The sequence below is a fragment of the Labrus mixtus genome, unplaced genomic scaffold (genome assembly GCF_963584025.1).
Source record: "Labrus mixtus unplaced genomic scaffold, fLabMix1.1 SCAFFOLD_106, whole genome shotgun sequence".
NCBI classification, from domain to species: Eukaryota; Metazoa; Chordata; class Actinopteri; order Labriformes; family Labridae; genus Labrus; species Labrus mixtus.
In genome coordinates this window covers 27,501-50,000 of record NW_026870182.1, presented here as the reverse complement: position 1 = coordinate 50,000, position 22,500 = coordinate 27,501, and the positions used below count along the sequence as shown (strand labels likewise).

Genomic DNA, 22,500 nt, shown 5'->3' with positions numbered 1-22,500 from the left:
ACCCTTAATCGCGCTATGAAACTGAGAGGGAAAGGAGGATGACGGTGTGATTTACTGAATGATTATAGGCGCACTGGCAGAGGGAAAAGTTTGGCGGATGTGTGTGTGTCAGCGTGTGTCAGTGTGTGTCAGCGTGTGTCAGTGTGTGTGTGTGTCAGTGTGTGTCAGTGTGTCAGCGTGTCAGTGTGTGTCAGCGTGTGTCAGTGTGTGTCAGTGTGTGTCAGCGTGTCAGAGTGTGTCAGTGTGTGTCAGTGTGTCAGTGTGTGTCAGCGTGTGTCAGCGTGTCAGTGTGTGTCAGTGTGTCAGGGTGTGTCAGTGTGTGTCAGCGTGTCAGTGTGTGTCAGCGTGTGTCAGCGTGTGTCAGTGTGTCAGTGTGTGTCAGTGTGTGTCAGTGTGTGTCAGAGTGTGTCAGAGTGTGTCAGTGTGTGTCAGAGTGTGTCAGTGTGTGTCAGTGTGTGTCAGTGTGTGTTAGTGTGTCAGTGTGTGTTAGTGTGTGTCAGTGTGTGTCAGTGTGTGTCAGCGTGTGTCAGTGTGTGTCAGTGTGTCAGTGTGTGTTAGTGTGTCAGTGTGTGTCAGTGTGTCAGTGTGTGTCAGTGTGTCAGTGTGTGTCAGCGTGTGTCAGTGTGTCAGCGTGTGTCAGTGTGTCAGTGTGTCAGTGTGTGTCAGCGTGTGTCAGTGTGTCAGCGTGTGTCAGCGTGTGTCAGCGTGTGTCAGTGTGTCAGTGTGTGTCAGTGTGTGTCAGTGTGTCAGTGTGTCAGTGTGTCAGCGTGTGTCAGTGTGTGTCAGCGTGTGTCAGTGTGTGTCAGCGTGTGTCAGTGTGTCAGTGTGTGTCAGTGTGTCAGCGTGTGTCAGTGTGTCAGTGTGTGTCAGTGTGTGTCAGTGTGTGTCAGTGTGTGTCAGTGTGTCAGCGTGTGTCAGTGTGTCAGTGTGTGTCAGTGTGTGTCAGTGTGTCAGTGTGTGTCAGTGTGTGTCAGTGTGTCAGCGTGTGTCAGTGTGTCAGCGTGTGTCAGTGTGTGTCAGTGTGTGTCAGTGTGTCAGTGTGTCAGTGTGTCAGTGTGTGTCAGTGTGTGTCAGTGTGTCAGCGTGTGTCAGTGTGTCAGTGTGTGTCAGTGTGTGTCAGTGTGTGTCAGCGTGTGTCAGTGTGTCAGTGTGTCAGCGTGTGTCAGTGTGTCAGTGTGTGTCAGTGTGTGTCTGTGTGTCAGTGTGTGTCAGTGTGTCAGTGTGTGTCAGTGTGTGTCAGTGTGTGTCAGTGTGTGTCAGTGTGTCAGTGTGTCAGTGTGTGTCAGTGTGTGTCAGTGTGTCAGTGTGTGTCAGTGTGTGTCAGTGTGTGTCAGTGTGTCAGTGTGTCAGTGTGTGTCAGTGTGTCAGCGTGTGTCAGTGTGTCAGTGTGTGTCAGTGTGTGTCAGTGTGTCAGCGTGTGTCAGTGTGTCAGTGTGTGTCAGTGTGTCAGTGTGTCAGTGTGTCAGCGTGTGTCAGTGTGTCAGCGTGTGTCAGTGTGTGTCAGTGTGTGTCAGTGTGTGTCAGTGTGTCAGTGTGTGTCAGTGTGTCAGTGTGTGTCAGTGTGTGTCAGCGTGTCAGTGTGTCAGCGTGTGTCAGTGTGTCAGTGTGTCAGTGTGTGTCAGTGTGTATCAGTGTGTGTCAGTGTGTCAGTGTGTCAGCGTGTGTCAGTGTGTGTCAGTGTGTGTCAGTGTGTCAGTGTGTGTCAGTGTGTGTCAGTGTGTGTCAGCGTGTGTCAGTGTGTCAGCGTGTGTCAGCGTGTCAGTGTGTCAGCGTGTGTCAGTGTGTCAGTGTGTGTGTGTCAGCGTGTGTCAGTGTGTGTCAGTGTGTGTCAGTGTGTGTCAGCGTGTGTCAGTGTGTGTCAGTGTGTGTCAGCGTGTGTCAGTGTGTCAGTGTGTCAGCGTGTGTCAGTGTGTGTGTCAGTGTGTCAGCGTGTGTCAGTGTGTCAGTGTGTCAGCGTGTGTCAGTGTGTCAGCGTGTCAGTGTGTGTCAGTGTGTGTCAGCGTGTGTCAGTGTGTGTCAGTGTGTCAGTGTGTCAGCGTGTGTCAGTGTGTGTCAGTGTGTCAGTGTGTCAGTATGTGTCAGTGTGTGTCAGTGTGTCAGTGTGTGTCAGTGTGTCAGAGTGTGTCAGTATGTGTCAGTGTGTCAGCGTGTGTCAGTGTGTGTCAGCGTGTGTCAGTGTGTCAGTGTGTGTCAGCGTGTGTCAGTATGTCAGTGTGTCAGTGTGTGTCAGTGTGTGTCAGTGTGTCAGTGTGTGTCAGTATGTCAGTGTGTGTCAGTGTGTGTCAGTGTGTGTCAGAGTGTGTCAGTGTGTCAGTGTGTGTCAGCGTGTGTCAGTGTGTGTCAGCGTGTGTCAGTGTGTGTCAGTGTGTGTCAGTGTGTCAGTGTGTGTCAGTGTGTGTCAGTGTGTGTCAGTATGTCAGTGTGTCAGTGTGTCAGCGTGTGTCAGTGTGTCAGCGTGTGTCAGCGTGTGTCAGTGTGTGTCAGTGTGTCAGTGTGTGTCTGTGTGTCAGTGTGTGTCAGTGTGTGTCAGTGTGTCAGTGTGTGTCAGTGTGTGTCAGTGTGTGTCAGTATGTCAGTGTGTCAGTGTGTCAGCGTGTGTCAGTGTGTCAGCGTGTGTCAGCGTGTGTCAGTGTGTGTCAGTGTGTCAGTGTGTGTCTGTGTGTCAGTGTGTGTCAGTATGTCAGCGTGTGTCAGCGTGTGTCAGCGTGTCAGTGTGTGTCAGTGTGTGTCAGTGTGTGTCAGTGTGTGTCAGTGTGTGTCAGCGTGTGTCAGTGTGTGTCAGCGTGTGTCAGTGTGTGTCAGTGTGTCAGTGTGTGTCAGTGTGTCAGTGTGTGTCAGTGTGTGTCAGTGTGTGTCAGTGTGTCAGTGTGTGTCAGTGTGTCAGTGTGTGTCAGTGTGTCAGTGTGTCAGTGTGTGTCAGTGTGTGTCAGTGTGTGTCAGTGTGTGTCAGCGTGTGTCAGCGTGTGTGTCAGCGTGTGTCAGTGTGTCAGCGTGTGTCAGTGTGTCAGCGTGTGTCAGTGTGTGTCAGTGTGTGTCAGCGTGTGTCAGTGTGTCAGTGTGTGTCAGCGTGTGTCAGTGTGTCTGTGTGTCAGTGTGTCAGTGTGTGTCAGTGTGTGTCAGCGTGTGTCAGCGTGTCAGTGTGTGTCAGCGTGTGTCAGTGTGTGTCAGCGTGTGTCAGTGTGTGTCAGTGTGTGTCAGTGTGTGTCAGTATGTCAGTGTGTCAGTGTGTGTCAGTGTGTGTCAGTGTGTGAGTATGTCAGTGTGTCAGTGTGTGTCAGTGTGTGAGTATGTCAGTGTGTCAGTGTGTGTCAGTGTGTGTCAGTATGTCAGTATGTCAGTGTGTCAGCGTGTGTCAGTGTGTGTCAGTGTGTCAGCGTGTGTCAGCGTGTGTCAGTGTGTGTCAGTATGTCAGTGTGTGTCTGTGTGTGTCAGCGTGTCAGTGTGTGTCAGTGTGTGTCAGTGTGTGTCAGCGTGTGTCAGTGTGTGTCAGCGTGTGTCAGCGTGTGTCAGTGTGTGTCAGCGTGTGTCAGTGTGTCAGTGTGTGTCAGTATGTCAGTGTGTGTCAGTGTGTGTCAGTGTGTGTCAGCGTGTGTCTGTGTGTCAGTGTGTGTCAGTATGTCAGTGTGTGTCAGTGTGTGTCAGCGTGTGTCAGCGTGTGTCAGCGTGTGTCAGCGTGTGTCAGTGTGTGTCAGTGTGTGTCAGCGTGTCAGTGTGTGTCAGTGTGTGTCAGTGTGTGTCAGCGTGTGTCAGTGTGTGTCAGCGTGTGTCAGCGTGTGTCAGTGTGTGTCAGTGTGTCAGTGTGTCAGTGTGTCAGTGTGTGTCAGTGTGTGTCAGTGTGTGTCAGCGTGTGTCAGTGTGTCTGTGTGTCAGTGTGTCAGTGTGTCAGTGTGTGTCAGTGTGTGTCAGTGTGTCAGTGTGTCAGTGTGTCAGCGTGTGTCAGTGTGTCAGTGTGTGTCAGTGTGTCAGTGTGTGTCAGTGTGTGTCAGCGTGTGTCAGCGTGTGTCAGTGTGTGTCAGTGTGTGTCAGTGTGTCAGTGTGTGTCAGTGTGTCAGTGTGTCAGCGTGTGTCAGTGTGTCAGTGTGTGTCAGTGTGTCAGTGTGTGTCAGTGTGTCAGCGTGTGTCAGTGTGTGTCAGCGTGTGTCAGTGTGTGTCAGTGTGTGTCAGTGTGTGTCAGCGTGTGTCAGCGTGTGTCAGCGTGTGTCAGTGTGTGTCAGTGTGTCAGCGTGTGTCAGTGTGTGTCAGTGTGTGTCAGCGTGTGTCAGTGTGTGTCAGTGTGTCAGCGTGTGTCAGCGTGTGTCAGCGTGTGTCAGTGTGTGTCAGTGTGTGTCAGTGTGTGTCAGTGTGTCAGTGCGTCAGTGTGTGTCAGTGTGTGTCAGTGTGTGTCAGTGTGTGTCAGTGTGTGTCAGTGTGTGTCAGTGTGTCAGTGTGTGTCAGTGTGTGTCAGTGTGTCTGTGTGTCAGTGTGTGTCAGTGTGTGTCAGTGTGTCAGCGTGTGTCAGTGTGTCAGTGTGTCAGTGTGTGTCAGTGTGTGTCAGTGTGTGTCAGTGTGTGTCAGTGTGTCAGCGTGTGTCAGTGTGTCAGTGTGTCAGTGTGTGTCAGCGTGTGTCAGTGTGTGTCAGTGTGTGTCAGTGTGTGTCAGCGTGTGTCAGCGTGTGTCAGCGTGTGTCAGTGTGTCAGTGTGTCAGCGTGTGTCAGTGTGTCAGTGTGTGTCAGTTTGTGTCAGTGTGTCAGTGTGTCAGTGTGTCAGTATGTCAGTGTGTGTCAGTGTGTGTCAGTGTGTGTCAGTGTGTCAGTGTATGTCAGTGTGTGTCAGCGTGTGTCAGTGTGTGTCAGTGTGTGTCAGTGTGTCAGTGTGTGTCAGTGTGTCAGTGTGTGTCAGTGTGTGTCAGAGTGTGTCAGTGTGTCAGTGTGTCAGAGTGTGTCAGTGTGTCAGTGTGTCAGAGTGTGTCAGTGTGTGTCAGCGTGTGTCAGTGTGTGTCAGTGTGTGTCAGTGTGTGTCAGTGTGTCAGTGTGTCAGTGTGTGTCAGTGTGTGTCAGTGTGTGTCAGCGTGTGTCAGCGTGTGTCAGTGTGTGTCAGTGTGTGTCAGTATGTCAGTGTGTCAGTGTGTCAGTGTGTGTCAGTGTGTCAGTGTGTGTCTGTGTGTCAGTGTGTGTCAGTATGTCAGTGTGTGTCAGTGTGTGTCAGTGTGTGTCAGCGTGTGTCAGTGTGTGTCAGTGTGTGTCAGCGTGTGTCAGCGTGTGTCAGTGTGTGTCAGCGTGTGTCAGTGTGTGTCAGTGTGTCAGCGTGTGTCAGTGTGTGTCAGCGTGTGTCAGTGTGTCAGTGTGTCAGCGTGTGTCAGTGTGTCAGCGTGTGTCAGTGTGTGTCAGCGTGTGTCAGTGTGTCAGTGTGTCAGTGTGTCAGTGTGTGTCAGTGTGTGTCAGTGTGTGTCAGTGTGTCAGTGTGTGTCAGTGTGTGTCAGTGTGTGTCAGTGTGTGTCAGTGTGTGTCAGTGTGTGTCAGTGTGTGTCAGCGTGTGTCAGTGTGTCAGTGTGTCAGTGTGTGTCAGCGTGTGTCAGCGTGTGTCAGTGTGTGTCAGTGTGTCAGTGTGTGTCAGTGTGTCAGTGTGTGTCAGTGTGTGTCAGTGTGTCAGTGTGTCAGCGTGTGTCAGTGTGTGTCAGTGTGTCAGCGTGTGTCAGTGTGTCAGTATGTGTCAGTGTGTCAGCGTGTGTCAGTGTGTGTCAGTGTGTGTCAGCGTGTGTCAGCGTGTGTCAGCGTGTGTCAGTATGTCAGTGTGTCAGCGTGTGTCAGTGTGTGTCAGTGTGTCAGTGTGTCAGTGTGTCAGTGTGTGTCAGTGTGTGTCAGTATGTCAGTGTGTGTCAGTGTGTGTCAGTGTGTGTCAGTGTGTCAGCGTGTGTCAGTGTGTGTCAGTGTGTCAGCGTGTGTCAGTGTGTGTCAGTGTGTGTCAGAGTGTGTCAGCGTGTGTCAGTGTGTGTCAGTGTGTGTCAGCGTGTGTCAGCGTGTGTCAGTGTGTGTCAGTGTGTGTCAGTGTGTGTCAGTGTGTCAGTGTGTCAGTGTGTGTCAGTGTGTGTCAGAGTGTGTCAGCGTGTGTCAGTGTGTGTCAGTGTGTGTCAGCGTGTGTCAGCGTGTGTCAGCGTGTGTCAGTATGTCAGTGTGTCAGCGTGTGTCAGTGTGTCAGTGTGTCAGCGTGTGTCAGTGTGTGTCAGTGTGTGTCAGTGTGTGTCAGTGTGTGTCAGTGTGTCAGTGTGTGTCAGTGTGTGTCAGTGTGTGTCAGAGTGTGTCAGCGTGTGTCAGTGTGTGTCAGCGTGTGTCAGCGTGTGTCAGCGTGTGTCAGTGTGTGTCAGTGTGTCAGTGTGTCAGTGTGTGTCAGTGTGTGTCAGTGTGTCAGTATGTCAGTGTGTGTCAGTGTGTGTCAGTGTGTGTCAGTGTGTCAGTGTGTCAGTGTATGTCAGTGTGTGTCAGCGTGTGTCAGTGTGTGTCAGTGTGTGTCAGTGTGTGTCAGCGTGTGTCAGCGTGTGTCAGTGTGTGTCAGTATGTCAGCGTGTGTCAGCGTGTGTCAGCGTGTGTCAGCGTGTGTCAGCGTGTGTCAGTGTGTGTCAGCGTGTGTCAGTGTGTGTCAGTATGTCAGTGTGTCAGTGTGTCAGTGTGTCAGTGTGTGTCAGTGTGTGTGTCAGTGTGTGTCAGCGTGTGTCAGCGTGTGTCAGCGTGTGTCAGCGTGTGTCAGCGTGTGTCAGTGTGTCAGTGTGTCAGCGTGTGTCAGTGTGTCAGTGTGTGTCAGTGTGTGTCAGCGTGTGTCAGTGTGTCAGCGTGTGTCAGCGTGTGTCAGCGTGTGTCAGTGTGTGTCAGTATGTCAGTGTGTGTCAGTGTGTGTCAGCGTGTGTCAGTGTGTCAGTGTGTGTCAGTATGTCAGTGTGTGTCAGCGTGTGTCAGCGTGTGTCAGTGTGTGTCAGTGTGTCAGCGTGTGTCAGCGTGTGTCAGTGTGTGTCAGCGTGTGTCAGTGTGTCAGCGTGTGTCAGTGTGTCAGCGTGTGTCAGCGTGTGTCAGCGTGTGTCAGTGTGTGTGTGTGTCAGCGTGTGTCAGTGTGTGTCAGTGTGTGTCAGCGTGTGTCAGTGTGTGTCAGTGTGTGTCAGCGTGTGTCAGCGTGTGTCAGTGTGTCAGCGTGTGTCAGTGTGTCAGTGTGTGTCAGTGTGTGTCAGTGTGTGTCAGTGTGTGTCAGTGTGTCAGTGTGTCAGCGTGTGTCAGCGTGTGTCATGTGTGTCTGTGTGTCAGTGTGTGTCAGTGTGTCAGTGTGTGTCAGTATGTCAGTGTGTCAGCGTGTGTCAGTGTGTCAGTGTGTGTCAGTGTGTCAGCGTGTGTCAGTGTGTGTCAGTGTGTCAGCGTGTGTCAGTGTGTGTCAGTATGTCAGTGTGTGTCAGCGTGTGTCAGTGTGTGTCAGTGTGTCAGCGTGTGTCAGTGTGTGTCAGTGTGTGTCAGTGTGTCAGCGTGTGTCAGTGTGTGTCAGTGTGTGTCAGAGTGTGTCAGCGTGTGTCAGCGTGTGTCAGTGTGTGTCAGCGTGTGTCAGTGTGTGTCAGTGTGTGTCAGTGTGTGTCAGTGTGTCAGTGTGTCAGTGTGTGTCAGTGTGTGTCAGTGTGTGTCAGAGTGTGTCAGCGTGTGTCAGCGTGTGTCAGTGTGTGTCAGCGTGTGTCAGCGTGTGTCAGCGTGTGTCAGTATGTCAGTGTGTCAGCGTGTGTCAGTGTGTCAGTGTGTCAGTGTGTCAGTGTGTGTCAGTGTGTGTCAGTGTGTGTCAGTGTGTGTCAGTGTGTCAGTGTGTCAGTGTATGTCAGTGTGTGTCAGCGTGTGTCAGTGTGTGTCAGTGTGTCAGCGTGTGTCAGTGTGTCAGTGTGTCAGTGTGTGTCAGCGTGTGTCAGTGTGTGTCAGCGTGTGTCAGTGTGTGTCAGCGTGTGTCAGCGTGTGTCAGCGTGTGTCAGTGTGTCAGTGTGTCAGCGTGTGTCAGTGTGTCAGTGTGTGTCAGTTTGTGTCAGTGTGTCAGTGTGTCAGTGTGTCAGTGTGTCAGTATGTCAGTGTGTGTCAGTGTGTGTCAGTGTGTGTCAGTGTGTCAGTGTATGTCAGTGTGTGTCAGCGTGTGTCAGTGTGTGTCAGTGTGTGTCAGTGTGTCAGTGTGTGTCAGTGTGTCAGTGTGTGTCAGTGTGTGTCAGAGTGTGTCAGTGTGTCAGTGTGTCAGAGTGTGTCAGTGTGTGTCAGCGTGTGTCAGTGTGTGTCAGTGTGTGTCAGTGTGTGTCAGTGTGTCAGTGTGTCAGTGTGTGTCAGTGTGTGTCAGTGTGTGTCAGCGTGTGTCAGCGTGTGTCAGTGTGTGTCAGTGTGTGTCAGTATGTCAGTGTGTCAGTGTGTCAGTGTGTGTCAGTGTGTCAGTGTGTGTCTGTGTGTCAGTGTGTGTCAGTATGTCAGTGTGTGTCAGTGTGTGTCAGTGTGTGTCAGCGTGTGTCAGTGTGTGTCAGTGTGTGTCAGCGTGTGTCAGCGTGTGTCAGTGTGTGTCAGCGTGTGTCAGTGTGTGTCAGTGTGTCAGCGTGTGTCAGTGTGTGTCAGCGTGTGTCAGTGTGTCAGTGTGTCAGCGTGTGTCAGTGTGTCAGCGTGTGTCAGTGTGTCAGTGTGTCAGTGTGTCAGTGTGTGTCAGTGTGTGTCAGTGTGTGTCAGTGTGTGTCAGTGTGTGTCAGTGTGTGTCAGTGTGTGTCAGCGTGTGTCAGTGTGTCAGTGTGTCAGTGTGTGTCAGCGTGTGTCAGCGTGTGTCAGTGTGTGTCAGTGTGTCAGTGTGTGTCAGTGTGTCAGTGTGTGTCAGTGTGTGTCAGTGTGTCAGTGTGTCAGCGTGTGTCAGTGTGTGTCAGTGTGTCAGCGTGTGTCAGTGTGTCAGTATGTGTCAGTGTGTCAGCGTGTGTCAGTGTGTGTCAGTGTGTGTCAGTGTGTGTCAGCGTGTGTCAGTATGTCAGTGTGTCAGCGTGTGTCAGTGTGTGTCAGTGTGTCAGTGTGTCAGTGTGTCAGTGTGTGTCAGTGTGTGTCAGTATGTCAGTGTGTGTCAGTGTGTGTCAGTGTGTGTCAGTGTGTCAGCGTGTGTCAGTGTGTGTCAGTGTGTCAGCGTGTGTCAGTGTGTGTCAGTGTGTGTCAGAGTGTGTCAGCGTGTGTCAGTGTGTGTCAGTGTGTGTCAGCGTGTGTCAGCGTGTGTCAGTGTGTGTCAGTGTGTGTCAGCGTGTGTCAGTGTGTCAGTGTGTCAGTGTGTGTCAGTGTGTGTCAGAGTGTGTCAGCGTGTGTCAGTGTGTGTCAGTGTGTGTCAGCGTGTGTCAGCGTGTGTCAGCGTGTGTCAGTATGTCAGTGTGTCAGCGTGTGTCAGTGTGTCAGTGTGTCAGCGTGTGTCAGTGTGTGTCAGTGTGTGTCAGTGTGTGTCAGTGTGTGTCAGTGTGTGTCAGTGTGTCAGTGTGTGTCAGTGTGTGTCAGTGTGTGTCAGAGTGTGTCAGCGTGTGTCAGCGTGTGTCAGCGTGTGTCAGCGTGTGTCAGTGTGTGTCAGTGTGTGTCAGTGTGTCAGTGTGTCAGTGTGTGTCAGTGTGTGTCAGTGTGTCAGTATGTCAGTGTGTGTCAGTGTGTGTCAGTGTGTGTCAGTGTGTCAGTGTGTCAGTGTATGTCAGTGTGTGTCAGCGTGTGTCAGTGTGTGTCAGTGTGTGTCAGTGTGTGTCAGTGTGTGTCAGCGTGTGTCAGCGTGTGTCAGTGTGTGTCAGTATGTCAGCGTGTGTCAGCGTGTGTCAGCGTGTGTCAGTGTGTGTCAGTGTGTGTCAGTGTGTGTCAGCGTGTGTCAGTGTGTGTCAGTATGTCAGTGTGTCAGTGTGTCAGTGTGTGTCAGTGTGTGTGTCAGTGTGTGTCAGCGTGTGTCAGCGTGTGTCAGCGTGTGTCAGCGTGTGTCAGCGTGTGTCAGTGTGTCAGTGTGTCAGCGTGTGTCAGTGTGTCAGTGTGTGTCAGTGTGTGTCAGCGTGTCTCAGTGTGTCAGCGTGTGTCAGCGTGTGTCAGCGTGTGTCAGTGTGTGTCAGTATGTCAGTGTGTGTCAGTGTGTGTCAGCGTGTGTCAGTGTGTCAGTGTGTGTCAGTATGTCAGTGTGTGTCAGTGTGTGTCAGCGTGTGTCAGCGTGTGTCAGTGTGTGTCAGTGTGTCAGCGTGTGTCAGTGTGTGTCAGTGTGTGTCAGCGTGTGTCAGTGTGTCAGCGTGTGTCAGTGTGTCAGCGTGTGTCAGCGTGTGTCAGCGTGTGTCAGTGTGTGTGTGTGTCAGCGTGTGTCAGTGTGTGTCAGTGTGTGTCAGCGTGTGTCAGTGTGTGTCAGTGTGTGTCAGCGTGTGTCAGCGTGTGTCAGTGTGTCAGCGTGTGTCAGTGTGTCAGTGTGTGTCAGTGTGTGTCAGTGTGTGTCAGTGTGTGTCAGTGTGTCAGTGTGTCAGCGTGTGTCAGCGTGTGTCAGTGTGTGTCTGTGTGTCAGTGTGTGTCAGTGTGTCAGTGTGTGTCAGTATGTCAGTGTGTCAGCGTGTGTCAGTGTGTCAGTGTGTGTCAGTGTGTCAGCGTGTGTCAGTGTGTGTCAGTGTGTCAGTGTGTCAGTGTGTGTCAGCGTGTGTCAGTGTGTGTCAGTGTGTCAGCGTGTGTCAGTGTGTGTCAGTGTGTCAGCGTGTGTCAGTGTGTGTCAGTGTGTGTCAGAGTGTGTCAGCGTGTGTCAGCGTGTGTCAGTGTGTGTCAGCGTGTGTCAGTGTGTGTCAGTGTGTGTCAGTGTGTGTCAGTGTGTCAGTGTGTGTCAGTGTGTGTCAGTGTGTGTCAGTGTGTGTCAGAGTGTGTCAGCGTGTGTCAGTGTGTGTCAGTGTGTGTCAGCGTGTGTCAGCGTGTGTCAGCGTGTGTCAGTATGTCAGTGTGTCAGCGTGTGTCAGTGTGTCAGTGTGTCAGTGTGTGTCAGTGTGTGTCAGTGTGTCAGTGTGTCAGTGTGTGTCAGTGTGTGTCAGTGTGTGTCAGTGTGTCAGTGTGTCAGTGTATGTCAGTGTGTGTCAGCGTGTGTCAGTGTGTGTCAGTGTGTGTCAGTGTGTGTCAGCGTGTGTCAGCGTGTGTCAGTATGTCAGCGTGTGTCAGCGTGTGTCAGCGTGTGTCAGCGTGTGTCAGTGTGTGTCAGTGTGTGTCAGCGTGTGTCAGTGTGTGTCAGTATGTCAGTGTGTCAGTGTGTCAGTGTGTGTCAGTGTGTGTCAGTGTGTGTCAGTGTGTCAGTGTGTGTCAGCGTGTGTCAGCGTGTGTCAGCGTGTGTCAGCGTGTGTCAGCGTGTGTCAGTGTGTCAGTGTGTCAGCGTGTGTCAGTGTGTCAGTGTGTGTCAGTGTGTGTCAGTGTGTGTCAGCGTGTGTCAGTGTGTCAGCGTGTGTCAGCGTGTGTCAGCGTGTGTCAGTGTGTGTCAGTATGTCAGTGTGTGTCAGTGTGTGTCAGTGTGTGTCAGTATGTCAGTGTGTGTCAGTGTGTGTCAGCGTGTGTCAGCGTGTGTCAGTGTGTCAGCGTGTGTCAGTGTGTGTCAGTGTGTGTCAGCGTGTGTCAGTGTGTCAGCGTGTGTCAGTGTGTCAGCGTGTGTCAGCGTGTGTCAGTGTGTGTGTGTGTCAGCGTGTGTCAGTGTGTGTCAGTGTGTGTCAGCGTGTGTCAGCGTGTGTCAGCGTGTGTCAGTGTGTCAGCGTGTGTCAGTGTGTCAGTGTGTGTCAGTGTGTGTCAGTGTGTGTCAGTGTGTCAGTGTGTGTCAGCGTGTGTCAGTGTGTCAGCGTGTGTCAGTGTGTGTCAGCGTGTGTCAGTGTGTCAGTGTGTGTCAGTGTGTGTCAGTGTGTCAGTGTGTGTCAGTGTGTGTCAGAGTGTGTCAGTGTGTGTCAGTGTGTGTCAGTGTGTGTCAGCGTGTGTCAGTGTGTGTCAGTGTGTGTCAGTGTGTGTCAGTGTGTCAGCGTGTGTCAGCGTGTGTCAGCGTGTGTCAGTGTGTGTCTGTGTGTCAGTGTGTGTCAGTATGTCAGTGTGTCAGCGTGTGTCAGTGTGTCAGTGTGTGTCAGTGTGTCAGCGTGTGTCAGCGTGTGTCAGCGTGTGTCAGTGTGTGTTAGTGTGTCAGAGTGTGTCAGTGTGTGCCAGAGTGTGTCAGTGTGTCAGTGTGTCAGTGTGTGTTAGTGTGTCAGAGTGTGTCAGTGTGTGTCAGTGTGTGTCAGTGTGTCAGTGTGTCAGTGTGTCAGTGTGTGTCAGTGTGTGTCAGTGTGTGTCAGTGTGTGTCAGCGTGTGTCAGTGTGTCAGTGTGTCAGTGTGTGTTAGTGTGTCAGAGTGTGTCAGAGTGTGTCAGTGTGTGTCAGTGTGTCAGTGTGTCAGTGTGTGTCAGTGTGTCAGCGTGTGTCAGCGTGTGTCAGCGTGTGTCAGTGTGTCAGCGTGTGTCAGCGTGTGTCAGCGTGTGTCAGTGTGTGTCAGTGTGTGTCAGCGTGTGTCAGTGTGTCAGTGTGTCAGTGTGTGTCAGCGTGTGTCAGTGTGTGTCAGTGTGTCAGTGTGTGTCAGCGTGTGTCAGTGTGTGTCAGTGTGTGTCAGCGTGTGTCAGCGTGTGTCAGCGTGTGTCAGTGTGTGTCAGCGTGTGTCAGTGTGTCAGTGTGTGTCAGCGTGTGTCAGTGTGTGTCAGTGTGTCAGGGTGTGTCAGTGTGTGTCAGTGTGTGTCAGTGTGTCTGTGTGTCAGTGTGTGTCAGTGTGTGTCAGTGTGTCAGCGTGTGTCAGTGTGTGTCAGTGTGTGTCAGTGTGTGTCAGTGTGTGTCAGTGTGTGTCAGTGTGTCAGTGTGTCAGTGTGTGTCAGTGTGTCAGCGTGTGTCAGTGTGTCAGTGTGTCAGTGTGTGTCAGCGTGTGTCAGTGTGTGTCAGTGTGTGTCAGTGTGTGTCAGTGTGTCAGTGTGTCAGTGTGTGTCAGCGTGTGTCAGTGTGTCAGCGTGTCAGTGTGTCAGTATGTGTCAGTGTGTCAGCGTGTGTCAGTGTGTGTCAGTGTGTGTCAGTGTGTGTCAGCGTGTGTCAGCGTGTGTCAGCGTGTGTCAGTATGTCAGTGTGTCAGTGTGTGTCAGTGTGTGTCAGTGTGTGTCAGTGTGTCAGTGTGTCAGTGTATGTCAGTGTGTGTCAGCGTGTGTCAGTGTGTGTCAGTGTGTCAGTGTGTGTCAGTATGTCAGTGTGTGTCAGTGTGTGTCAGAGTGTGTCAGCGTGTGTCAGTGTGTGTCAGTGTGTGTCAGTGTGTCAGTGTGTGTCAGCGTGTGTCAGCGTGTGTCAGTGTGTCAGTGTGTCAGTGTGTCAGCGTGTGTCAGTGTGTGTCAGTGTGTGTCAGTGTGTCAGTGTGTGTCAGTGTGTCAGTGTGTGTCAGTGTGTCAGCGTGTGTCAGTGTGTCAGTGTGTCAGTGTGTGTCAGTGTGTCAGTGTGTGTCAGTGTGTCAGCGTGTGTCAGTGTGTCAGTGTGTGTCAGCGTGTGTCAGCGTGTGTCAGCGTGTGTCAGTGTGTCAGCGTGTGTCAGTGTGTGTCAGTGTGTCAGTGTGTCAGTGTGTGTCAGTGTGTCAGTGTGTGTCAGTGTGTCAGTGTGTGTCAGTATGTCAGTGTGTGTCAGTGTGTGTCAGAGTGTGTCAGCGTGTGTCAGTGTGTGTCAGCGTGTGTCAGCGTGTGTCAGCGTGTGTCAGCGTGTGTCAGTGTGTGTCAGTATGTCAGTATGTCAGTGTGTCAGTGTGTGTCAGTGTGTGTCAGTGTGTGTCAGCGTGTGTCAGTGTGTCAGTGTGTCAGTGTGTCAGCGTGTGTCAGTGTGTCAGCGTGTGTCAGTGTGTGTCAGTGTGTGTCAGCGTGTGTCAGCGTGTGTCAGTGTGTCAGCGTGTGTCTGTGTGTCAGTGTGTGTCAGTATGTCAGTGTGTCAGTGTGTGTCAGTGTGTGTCAGCGTGTGTCAGTGTGTGTCAGTGTGTCAGCGTGTGTCAGTGTGTGTCAGTGTGTGTCAGTGTGTGTCAGTGTGTGTCAGCGTGTGTCAGTGTGTCAGTGTGTCAGTGTGTCAGCGTGTGTCAGTGTGTCAGTGTGTGTCAGTGTGTGTCAGTGTGTGTCAGCGTGTGTCAGCGTGTGTCAGTGTGTGTCAGTATGTCAGTATGTCAGTATGTCAGTGTGTCAGTGTGTGTCAGTGTGTGTCAGTGTGTGTCAGTGTGTCAGTGTGTGTCAGCGTGTGTCAGCGTGTGTCAGCGTGTGTCAGCGTGTGTCAGTGTGTGTCAGCGTGTGTCAGCGTGTGTCAGCGTGTGTCAGCGTGTGTCAGTGTGTCAGTGTGTCTGTGTGTCAGTGTGTGTCAGTATGTCAGTGTGTCAGTGTGTGTCAGTGTGTGTCAGCGTGTGTCAGCGTGTGTCAGTGTGTGTCAGTGTGTCAGCGTGTGTCAGTGTGTGTCAGTGTGTGTCAGCGTGTGTCAGCGTGTGTCAGTGTGTGTCAGTGTGTCAGTGTGTGTCAGTGTGTGTCAGCGTGTGTCAGTGTGTGTCAGCGTGTGTCAGCGTGTGTCAGTGTGTGTCAGTGTGTCAGCGTGTGTCAGCGTGTGTCAGTGTGTCAGTGTGTCAGCGTGTGTCAGTGTGTCAGCGTGTGTCAGCGTGTGTCAGTGTGTGTCAGCGTGTGTCAGTGTGTCAGTGTGTGTCAGTGTGTCAGTGTGTGTCAGTGTGTGTCAGCGTGTGTCAGTGTGTCAGTGTGTGTCAGTGTGTGTCAGTGTGTGTCAGTATGTGTCAGTGTGTGTCAGCGTGTGTCAGTGTGTGTCAGTGTGTGTCAGTGTGTGTCAGTGTGTCAGTGTGTGTCAGCGTGTGTCAGCGTGTGTCAGTGTGTCAGTGTGTGTCAGTGTGTGTCAGTGTGTGTCAGTGTGTGTCAGCGTGTGTCAGTGTGTGTCAGTGTGTCAGTGTGTGTCAGCGTGTGTCAGCGTGTGTCAGTGTGTCAGCGTGTGTCAGTGTGTGTCAGTGTGTGTCTGTGTGTCAGTGTGTCAGCGTGTGTCAGTGTGTCAGTGTGTGTCAGTGTGTGTCAGCGTGTGTCAGCGTGTGTCAGCGTGTGTCAGCGTGTGTCAGCGTGTGTCAGTGTGTCAGCGTGTGTCAGCGTGTGTCAGTGTGTCAGCGTGTGTCAGCGTGTGTCAGTGTGTCAGTGTGTGTCAGCGTGTGTCAGCGTGTGTCAGCGTGTGTCAGCGTGTGTCAGCGTGTGTCAGTGTGTGTCAGCGTGTGTCAGTGTGTCAGTGTGTGTCAGTGTGTGTCAGCGTGTGTCAGTGTGTGTCAGTGTGTCAGTGTGTCAGTGTGTGTTAGTGTGTCAGAGTGTGTCAGTGTGTGTCAGTGTGTGTCAGTGTGTGTCAGTGTGTCAGTGTGTCAGTGTGTGTCAGCGTGTGTCAGTGTGTGTCAGTGTGTCAGCGTGTGTCAGTGTGTGTCAGTGTGTGTCAGTGTGTGTCAGAGTGTGTCAGTGTGTCAGTGTGTGTCAGTGTGTGTCAGAGTGTGTCAGTGTGTGTCAGTGTGTGTCAGTGTGTGTCAGTGTGTGTCAGTGTGTGTCAGAGTGTGTCAGTGTGTCAGTGTGTGTCAGTGTGTCAGCGTGTGTCAGTGTGTGTCAGTGTGTCAGTGTGTGTCAGCGTGTGTCAGTGTGTGTCAGTGTGTCAGCGTGTGTCAGTGTGTGTCAGTGTGTGTCAGCGTGTGTCAGTGTGTGTCAGCGTGTGTCAGCGTGTGTCAGTGTGTCAGTGTGTGTCTGTGTCAGTGTGTGTCAGTATGTCAGTGTGTCAGTGTGTGTCAGTGTGTGTCAGCGTGTGTCAGCGTGTGTCAGTGTGTGTCAGTGTGTCAGCGTGTGTCAGTGTGTGTCAGTGTGTGTCAGCGTGTGTCAGTGTGTGTCAGTGTGTCAGTGTGTGTCAGTGTGTGTCAGCGTGTGTCAGCGTGTGTCAGCGTGTGTCAGCGTGTGTCAGTGTGTGTCAGTATGTCAGTATGTCAGTATGTCAGTGTGTCAGTGTGTGTCAGTGTGTGTCAGTGTGTGTCAGTGTGTCAGTGTGTGTCAGCGTGTGTCAGCGTGTGTCAGCGTGTGTCAGTGTGTCAGTGTGTCAGCGTGTGTCAGTGTGTCAGCGTGTGTCAGTGTGTGTCAGTGTGTCAGCGTGTGTCAGTGTGTGTCAGCGTGTGTCAGCGTGTGTCAGTGTGTCAGCGTGTGTCAGTGTGTGTCAGTGTGTCAGCGTGTGTCAGTGTGTGTCAGCGTGTGTCAGCGTGTGTCAGCGTGTGTCAGTGTGTGTCAGTGTGTCAGTGTGTCAGTGTGTGTCAGTGTGTGTCAGCGTGTGTCAGCGTGTGTCAGTGTGTGTCAGTGTGTGTCAGCGTGTGTCAGCGTGTGTCAGTGTGTGTCAGTGTGTGTCAGCGTGTGTCAGTGTGTGTCAGTGTGTCAGTGTGTGTCAGCGTGTGTCAGCGTGTGTCAGCGTGTGTCAGCGTGTCAGTGTGTCAGTGTGTGTCAGTGTGTCAGCGTGTGTCAGCGTGTGTCAGTGTGTCAGTGTGTCAGCGTGTGTCAGCGTGTGTCAGTGTGTGTCAGCGTGTGTCAGTGTGTCAGTGTGTGTCAGTGTGTCAGTGTGTCAGTGTGTGTCAGTATGTGTCAGTGTGTGTCAGCGTGTGTCAGCGTGTGTCAGTGTGTGTCAGTGTGTCAGTGTGTCAGTGTGTGTCAGTGTGTGTCAGTGTGTCAGTGTGTGTCAGCGTGTGTCAGTGTGTGTCAGTGTGTGTCAGTGTGTGTCAGTGTGTGTCAGCGTGTGTCAGCGTGTGTCAGCGTGTGTCAGCGTGTGTCAGCGTGTGTCAGCGTGTCAGTGTGTGTCAGTGTGTGTCAGTGTGTGTCAGTGTGTGTCAGTGTGTGTCAGCGTGTGTCAGCGTGTGTCAGTGTGTGTCAGTGTGTCAGTGTGTGTCAGCGTGTGTCAGCGTGTGTCAGTGTGTCAGCGTGTGTCAGTGTGTGTCTGTGTGTCAGTGTGTGTCAGTGTGTGTCAGTATGTCAGTGTGTCAGCGTGTGTCAGTGTGTCAGTGTGTGTCAGTGTGTGTCAGCGTGTGTCAGCGTGTGTCAGCGTGTGTCAGCGTGTGTCAGTGTGTCAGTGTGTGTCAGTGTGTGTCAGCGTGTGTCAGCGTGTGTCAGCGTGTGTCAGCGTGTGTCAGCGTGTGTCAGCGTGTGTCAGCGTGTGTCAGTGTGTCAGCGTGTGTCAGCGTGTGTCAGTGTGTGTCAGTGTGTCAGCGTGTGTCAGTGTGTCAGCGTGTGTCAGTGTGTGTCAGTGTGTGTCAGCGTGTGTCAGCGTGTGTCAGCGTGTGTCAGCGTGTGTCAGCGTGTGTCAGCGTGTGTCAGTGTGTGTCAGCGTGTGTCAGTGTGTCAGTGTGTGTCAGTGTGTGTCAGCGTGTGTCAGTGTGTGTCAGTGTGTCAGTGTGTCAGTGTGTCAGTGTGTGTTAGTGTGTCAGTGTGTCAGTGTGTCAGTGTGTGTCAGCGTGTGTCAGTGTGTGTCAGTGTGTCAGCGTGTGTCAGTGTGTGTCAGTGTGTGTCAGTGTGTCAGTGTGTGTCAGTGTGTGTCAGTGTGTGTCAGTGTGTCAGCGTGTGTCAGCGTGTGTCAGCGTGTGTCAGTGTGTGTCAGCGTGTGTCAGTGTGTGTCAGCGTGTGTCAGTGTGTCAGTGTGTGTCAGTGTGTGTCAGTGTGTCAGCGTGTGTCAGCGTGTGTCAGTGTGTCAGCGTGTGTCAGCGTGTGTCAGTGTGTCAGTGTGTGTCAGCGTGTGTCAGTGTGTGTCAGTGTGTCAGTGTGTGTCAGCGTGTGTCAGCGTGTGTCAGTGTGTGTGCTGACTGCAGTCAGTGACGGAGCCGCTCCGTCACAGGATGATTAAATGATTAAATTCACTCTTTGAATTTCTTTCTGTTTTGGAGGCTTGAGTCAGGACATGGTTAGCTTAGCTTAGCATTAAACTTAGAAACAGCTAGCCTAGGTTGACCTTACGTCCCGATTTGATCGGTATCAGGTTTGTTCAGTCTATATCATTCTGTTTTTGTTTGAGCTGTTTGAAGGAGGGCTTTATTTGATTGTTTTTAAGCTCTGTGTCCCAAGTCCACACAAATATCTATAAAACACTAAAGCCCCGTTTCCACCAGAACTACGTCTTTTTGAAGCACTACGTGCGTTTCCACCAGATCTACCAGGATCTAAATGTAGTTCTGGGGTAGAAGATCTACCCCCCAAAAAAGACCCTACTAGGGGTTATGTACTTTGTAAAGGTCCAGGGACTTTTGAGAACTGGGCATGCAGCCCCTGCAGAGCTGAATGTAACAAAAGAAACTTTTCAGACTAAGCATGACTTAAACAAATTAACTAAACTAAAGATACAAATAAATAGAAAAAACAACAACAAAGAGTCAGAGGTTTAATCTGGATTTAAGTGTTTTATCTCTTAAACTTGTTTAGTTTTTATTTAAGTGTATTTTAAGTTATTCACTCATTTATGAAGATAAAAAAACTTCTACAGAAAGAATCAAATTGTTTGTATAAAATAATGAGGAACTTTATTTTTTATTCTCCATTAAAATATATTTTTGATTATATTATATTCTAACTTTGGTGACTGTTAATCTTTTTCAGAAATACAATTTCAAAACGTTTTTTATGTAAGTGGGAACTAAACCATATGGCGTTATTTCGTATGAAGCCCTCGATGGAGGCCCAAACCACTTTCACATCTGTGACACTATTTTTGTTCAAAGCTATAAATTCAGTCAATTCTGTTCTCAATTGTGCAATAAATTCCTGTGAATGAGTTGAACCATCATGTCCGAACCAACATACAGCTGGTAGTCACCTAATTTCAAGAATTGGAAACGTCATTAGGTTTAAGATGTGTTTCCTGTAACATTGCAATATCTATCTTCTTCTGCGTAAGAAATCCCAGATCTTTGATCGCCTGTAGGGAGAATTTAGTCCTCTAACATTAAATGATACAGTATTGAAACTTCCCACTTTGTCTGTGTTGCCCTGGACCTGTTGTTTTGAGTTGGTGGCTGAACCCTGAGTTGTCTTTGAAAACACTTCATTTGGTAGCCTATTATAACCGGTCTTTATTAGAGAACCAGTGCTCAGGTTTCTTTCCTGTCGACCTGTGGAAACAGTCTCGTTAACTCGGTGTTACACTGAATGTTTGTCTTATTAAAACAGTGAAAACTACTCGCATCAAATATTTAAATTCATTTTAACAATCAAAGAGACACATTTGTTCCCCACTGCTGAGTTCACTGACCTGCAGCAGAGATAAAAGTTCTTCACTTTCATCACGGCAATATTGTTTTCAAATAATATTCATGAATTCCTGGTGGAGCGGCTCCTCAGTGTTCATCATTCAATCAAACTGAGCCTGCAGGTGATAGGCTGATTCTGTTTCACATCTTGTGACCATATTTGGATGAGAGGATGGTGACACATAGCAACAACTTTATTCTGATTGACAGGTCACCATGGTGACACATAGCAACAACTTTATTCTGATTGACAGGTCACCAAATCACTAATCAGGTCAATAAATGGGACCATAATTTACTACATGAACATTATCTTTATTTTTTAGAACTAGAAGTGACCATATATGGACAAGTGGGTGGAGCTGCAGAGGGGCGAGGGAAACCACTTCAAGGCAAACGACTCCACCCACTTGTCCAAATATGGTCACTTCAACAAAATGTTCTTACTGGCAACATGAACTGTCAGAGTGTAGTCAGTCAGTGGTCCAGATGGATTGTGGGTAATGTAGTCTTAATTGCTCAGACTTTGAAGCTGCTGGATTTGGTTCCTCTTCTTTGTTGGAGTCAGCAACTGTGAGCGTGAAATCAGAGACGCCCGGCTCATCACAGGTGACCTTGGAACCTGCGTTAACCCGTTTGTCTGCTGCGGCGGCATCGCCCGCGTCCACCTCTGCGTCCTCGGTGTGAGTGGCGGTGGTGGCGTCTCTTCGACCGCAGCAACCCTGACAGTATTTTTCCCATACAGCTTCCTCTCGTACCGCAGCAGCTGCTCCCAGAAGCCAGCGTTCAGACGCACGTACGGCCGACTCTCCTGAACCCAGCGGTGCGCCCGGCACAGAGTCACTCCTCTGAAACGCATCAAGTATGCCATCACCAGCGCCGGGGAGCGGCTCATGCCTGCGGCACAGTGCACCAGAGTGCCACCTGCATGGTTTCCATGGATACGCTCAGCCACCCGGTCAAAGTGGTCTCCAAGGCGAGCGCTGGGCAGGTCCGACACGGGAACCCGCACAAACTCCACCCCTGGGTATGCGGGGCACGCGTGGTTAATGGTGGCGTTGACGATCAGCGTGATGCCTTTCTGTGACATCAGCGAGGCGTTGAGTGGGGCGTCGGCCCCTCCCAGGAACAGGGTGGGGGTGATCTGAGAGACAGACATGATCTGTCAGAAAACACACGTTAGTGTTGATTTACTCCTGAAACAAACTGAGCACAGGTGAGACCACAGACACGTGGAGCAGGTAAACTCAGAGGGAGGGCCAGGACAGGGTTAGCCTACTAGAAGCATGGTGAATCTGTTAGCCTAGCTTAGCATAAAGACTAGAAGCATGGTGAATCTGTTAGCCTAGCTTAGCATAAAGACTAGAAGCAGGCTCAATCTGTTAGTCTATCTACAGTATGAACAAAGAATACAATCGTTTAGCCTAGCTTAGCATAAAGACTAGAAGCAGGCTGAATCTGTTAGCCTAGCTTAGCATAAACACTAGTAGCAGGTTAAACATGTTTGTCTCAGCTTAAAGCTTAGAAACATGGTGAATATGTTAGCCTAGCTTAGCATGAGCATAAAAACATCCCTCACTGTGTTTGATCAGTTTTAGTTTGTGCTCAGCTAGGTCTCCATCTGTCACTGCTGCTGGAAACACAACAACACACGACAATAAACAACAACACACAACAATAAACAACAACACACAACATCACAACAATACACAACAACACACAACAATAAACAACAACACACAATACACAACAACACACAACAATAAACAACAACACACAACATCACAACAATACACAACAATACACAACAACACAACAATAAACAACACACAACATCACACAACAACATCACAACAATAAACAACAACACACAACAATACACAACATCACAACAATACACAACACACAACAACAATAAACAACAATACACAACAACACACAACAATACACAACATCACAACATCAAACACACAACAACACACAACAATACACAACATCACAACATCAAACAACAACACACAACAATAAACAACACACAACATCACAACAATACACAACACACAACATTAAACAACAACACACAACAATAAACAACACACAACAATACACAACAACACACAACAATAAACAACACACAACAATACACAACAACACACAACAATAAACAACACACAACAATACACAACAACACACAACAATAAACAACACACAACAACATCACAACAATAAACAACAACACACAACAATAAACACACAACAATAAACAACAACACACAACAACAACAACAATAAACAACAACACACAACAATAAACAACACACAACATCACAACAATAAACAACAACACACAACAACAATAAACAACAACACACAACAATAAACAACATACAACACAACATCACAACAATACACAACAACACACAACAATAAACAACACACAACATCACAACAATACACAACAGCACAACAATAAACAACAACACACAACATCACAACAATACACAACACACAACATCACACAACAACACACAACAACACACAACAATAAACAACAACACACAACATCACAACAACACACAACAATAAACAACACACAACATCACAACAATAAACAACACACAACATCACAACAATAAACAACACACAACATCACAACAATACACAACAACACACAACAATAAACAACAACACACAACATCACAACAATATACAACACACAACATCACACAACAACACACAACAATAAACAACACACAACATCACAACAATACACAACACACAACATCACACAACAACACACAACAATAAACAACAACACACAACAATAAGCAACACACAACAATACACAACAACACACAACATCACAACAATACACAACAATAAACAACAACACACAACAATAAACAACACACAACATCACAACAATACACAACAACACACAACAACACACAACAACACACAACATCACAACAATACACAACAACACACAACAATAAACAACACACAACAATACACAACAACACACAACAATACACAACAACACACAACACACAACATCACAACAACACACAACAATACACAACAACACACAACATCACAACAATACACAACACACAACATCACACAACAATAAACAACACACAACATCACAACAATACACAACAACACACAACATCACACAACAACACACAACATCACACAACAATAAACAACACACAACATCACAACAATACACAACAACACACAACAT

The 22,500-nt window shown here is 49.8% G+C and overlaps 2 protein-coding genes across 3 annotated transcripts in view; one reads left to right on the top strand and one right to left on the bottom strand.

Moving 5' to 3' along the window:
* Positions 1–18,188, top strand: part of LOC132965612 (nuclear factor 7, brain-like) — a 30,321-nt gene extending 12,133 nt beyond the window's left edge. Inside the window, exon 2 of the mRNA XM_061033768.1 lies at positions 18,073–18,188. Within this exon, the coding sequence (XP_060889751.1) occupies positions 18,073–18,188 (116 nt within the window). The remainder of the gene's footprint in view (positions 1–18,072) is intronic.
* A 1,347-nt stretch (positions 18,189–19,535) lies between these two features.
* The window catches only part of si:ch1073-184j22.2 (dual specificity protein phosphatase 18), a 5,254-nt gene continuing 2,289 nt past the window's right edge, over positions 19,536–22,500 (bottom strand). Inside the window, exon 2 of one of the 2 annotated variants that reach the window (XM_061033771.1) lies at positions 19,536–20,412. In XM_061033771.1, coding sequence (XP_060889754.1) covers positions 19,762–20,409 — 648 coding nt within the window. In that variant the 5' untranslated portion in view covers positions 20,410–20,412 and the 3' untranslated portion in view covers positions 19,536–19,761. The remainder of the gene's footprint in view (positions 20,413–22,500) is intronic. The other variant, XM_061033772.1, reaches the window with a different exon arrangement.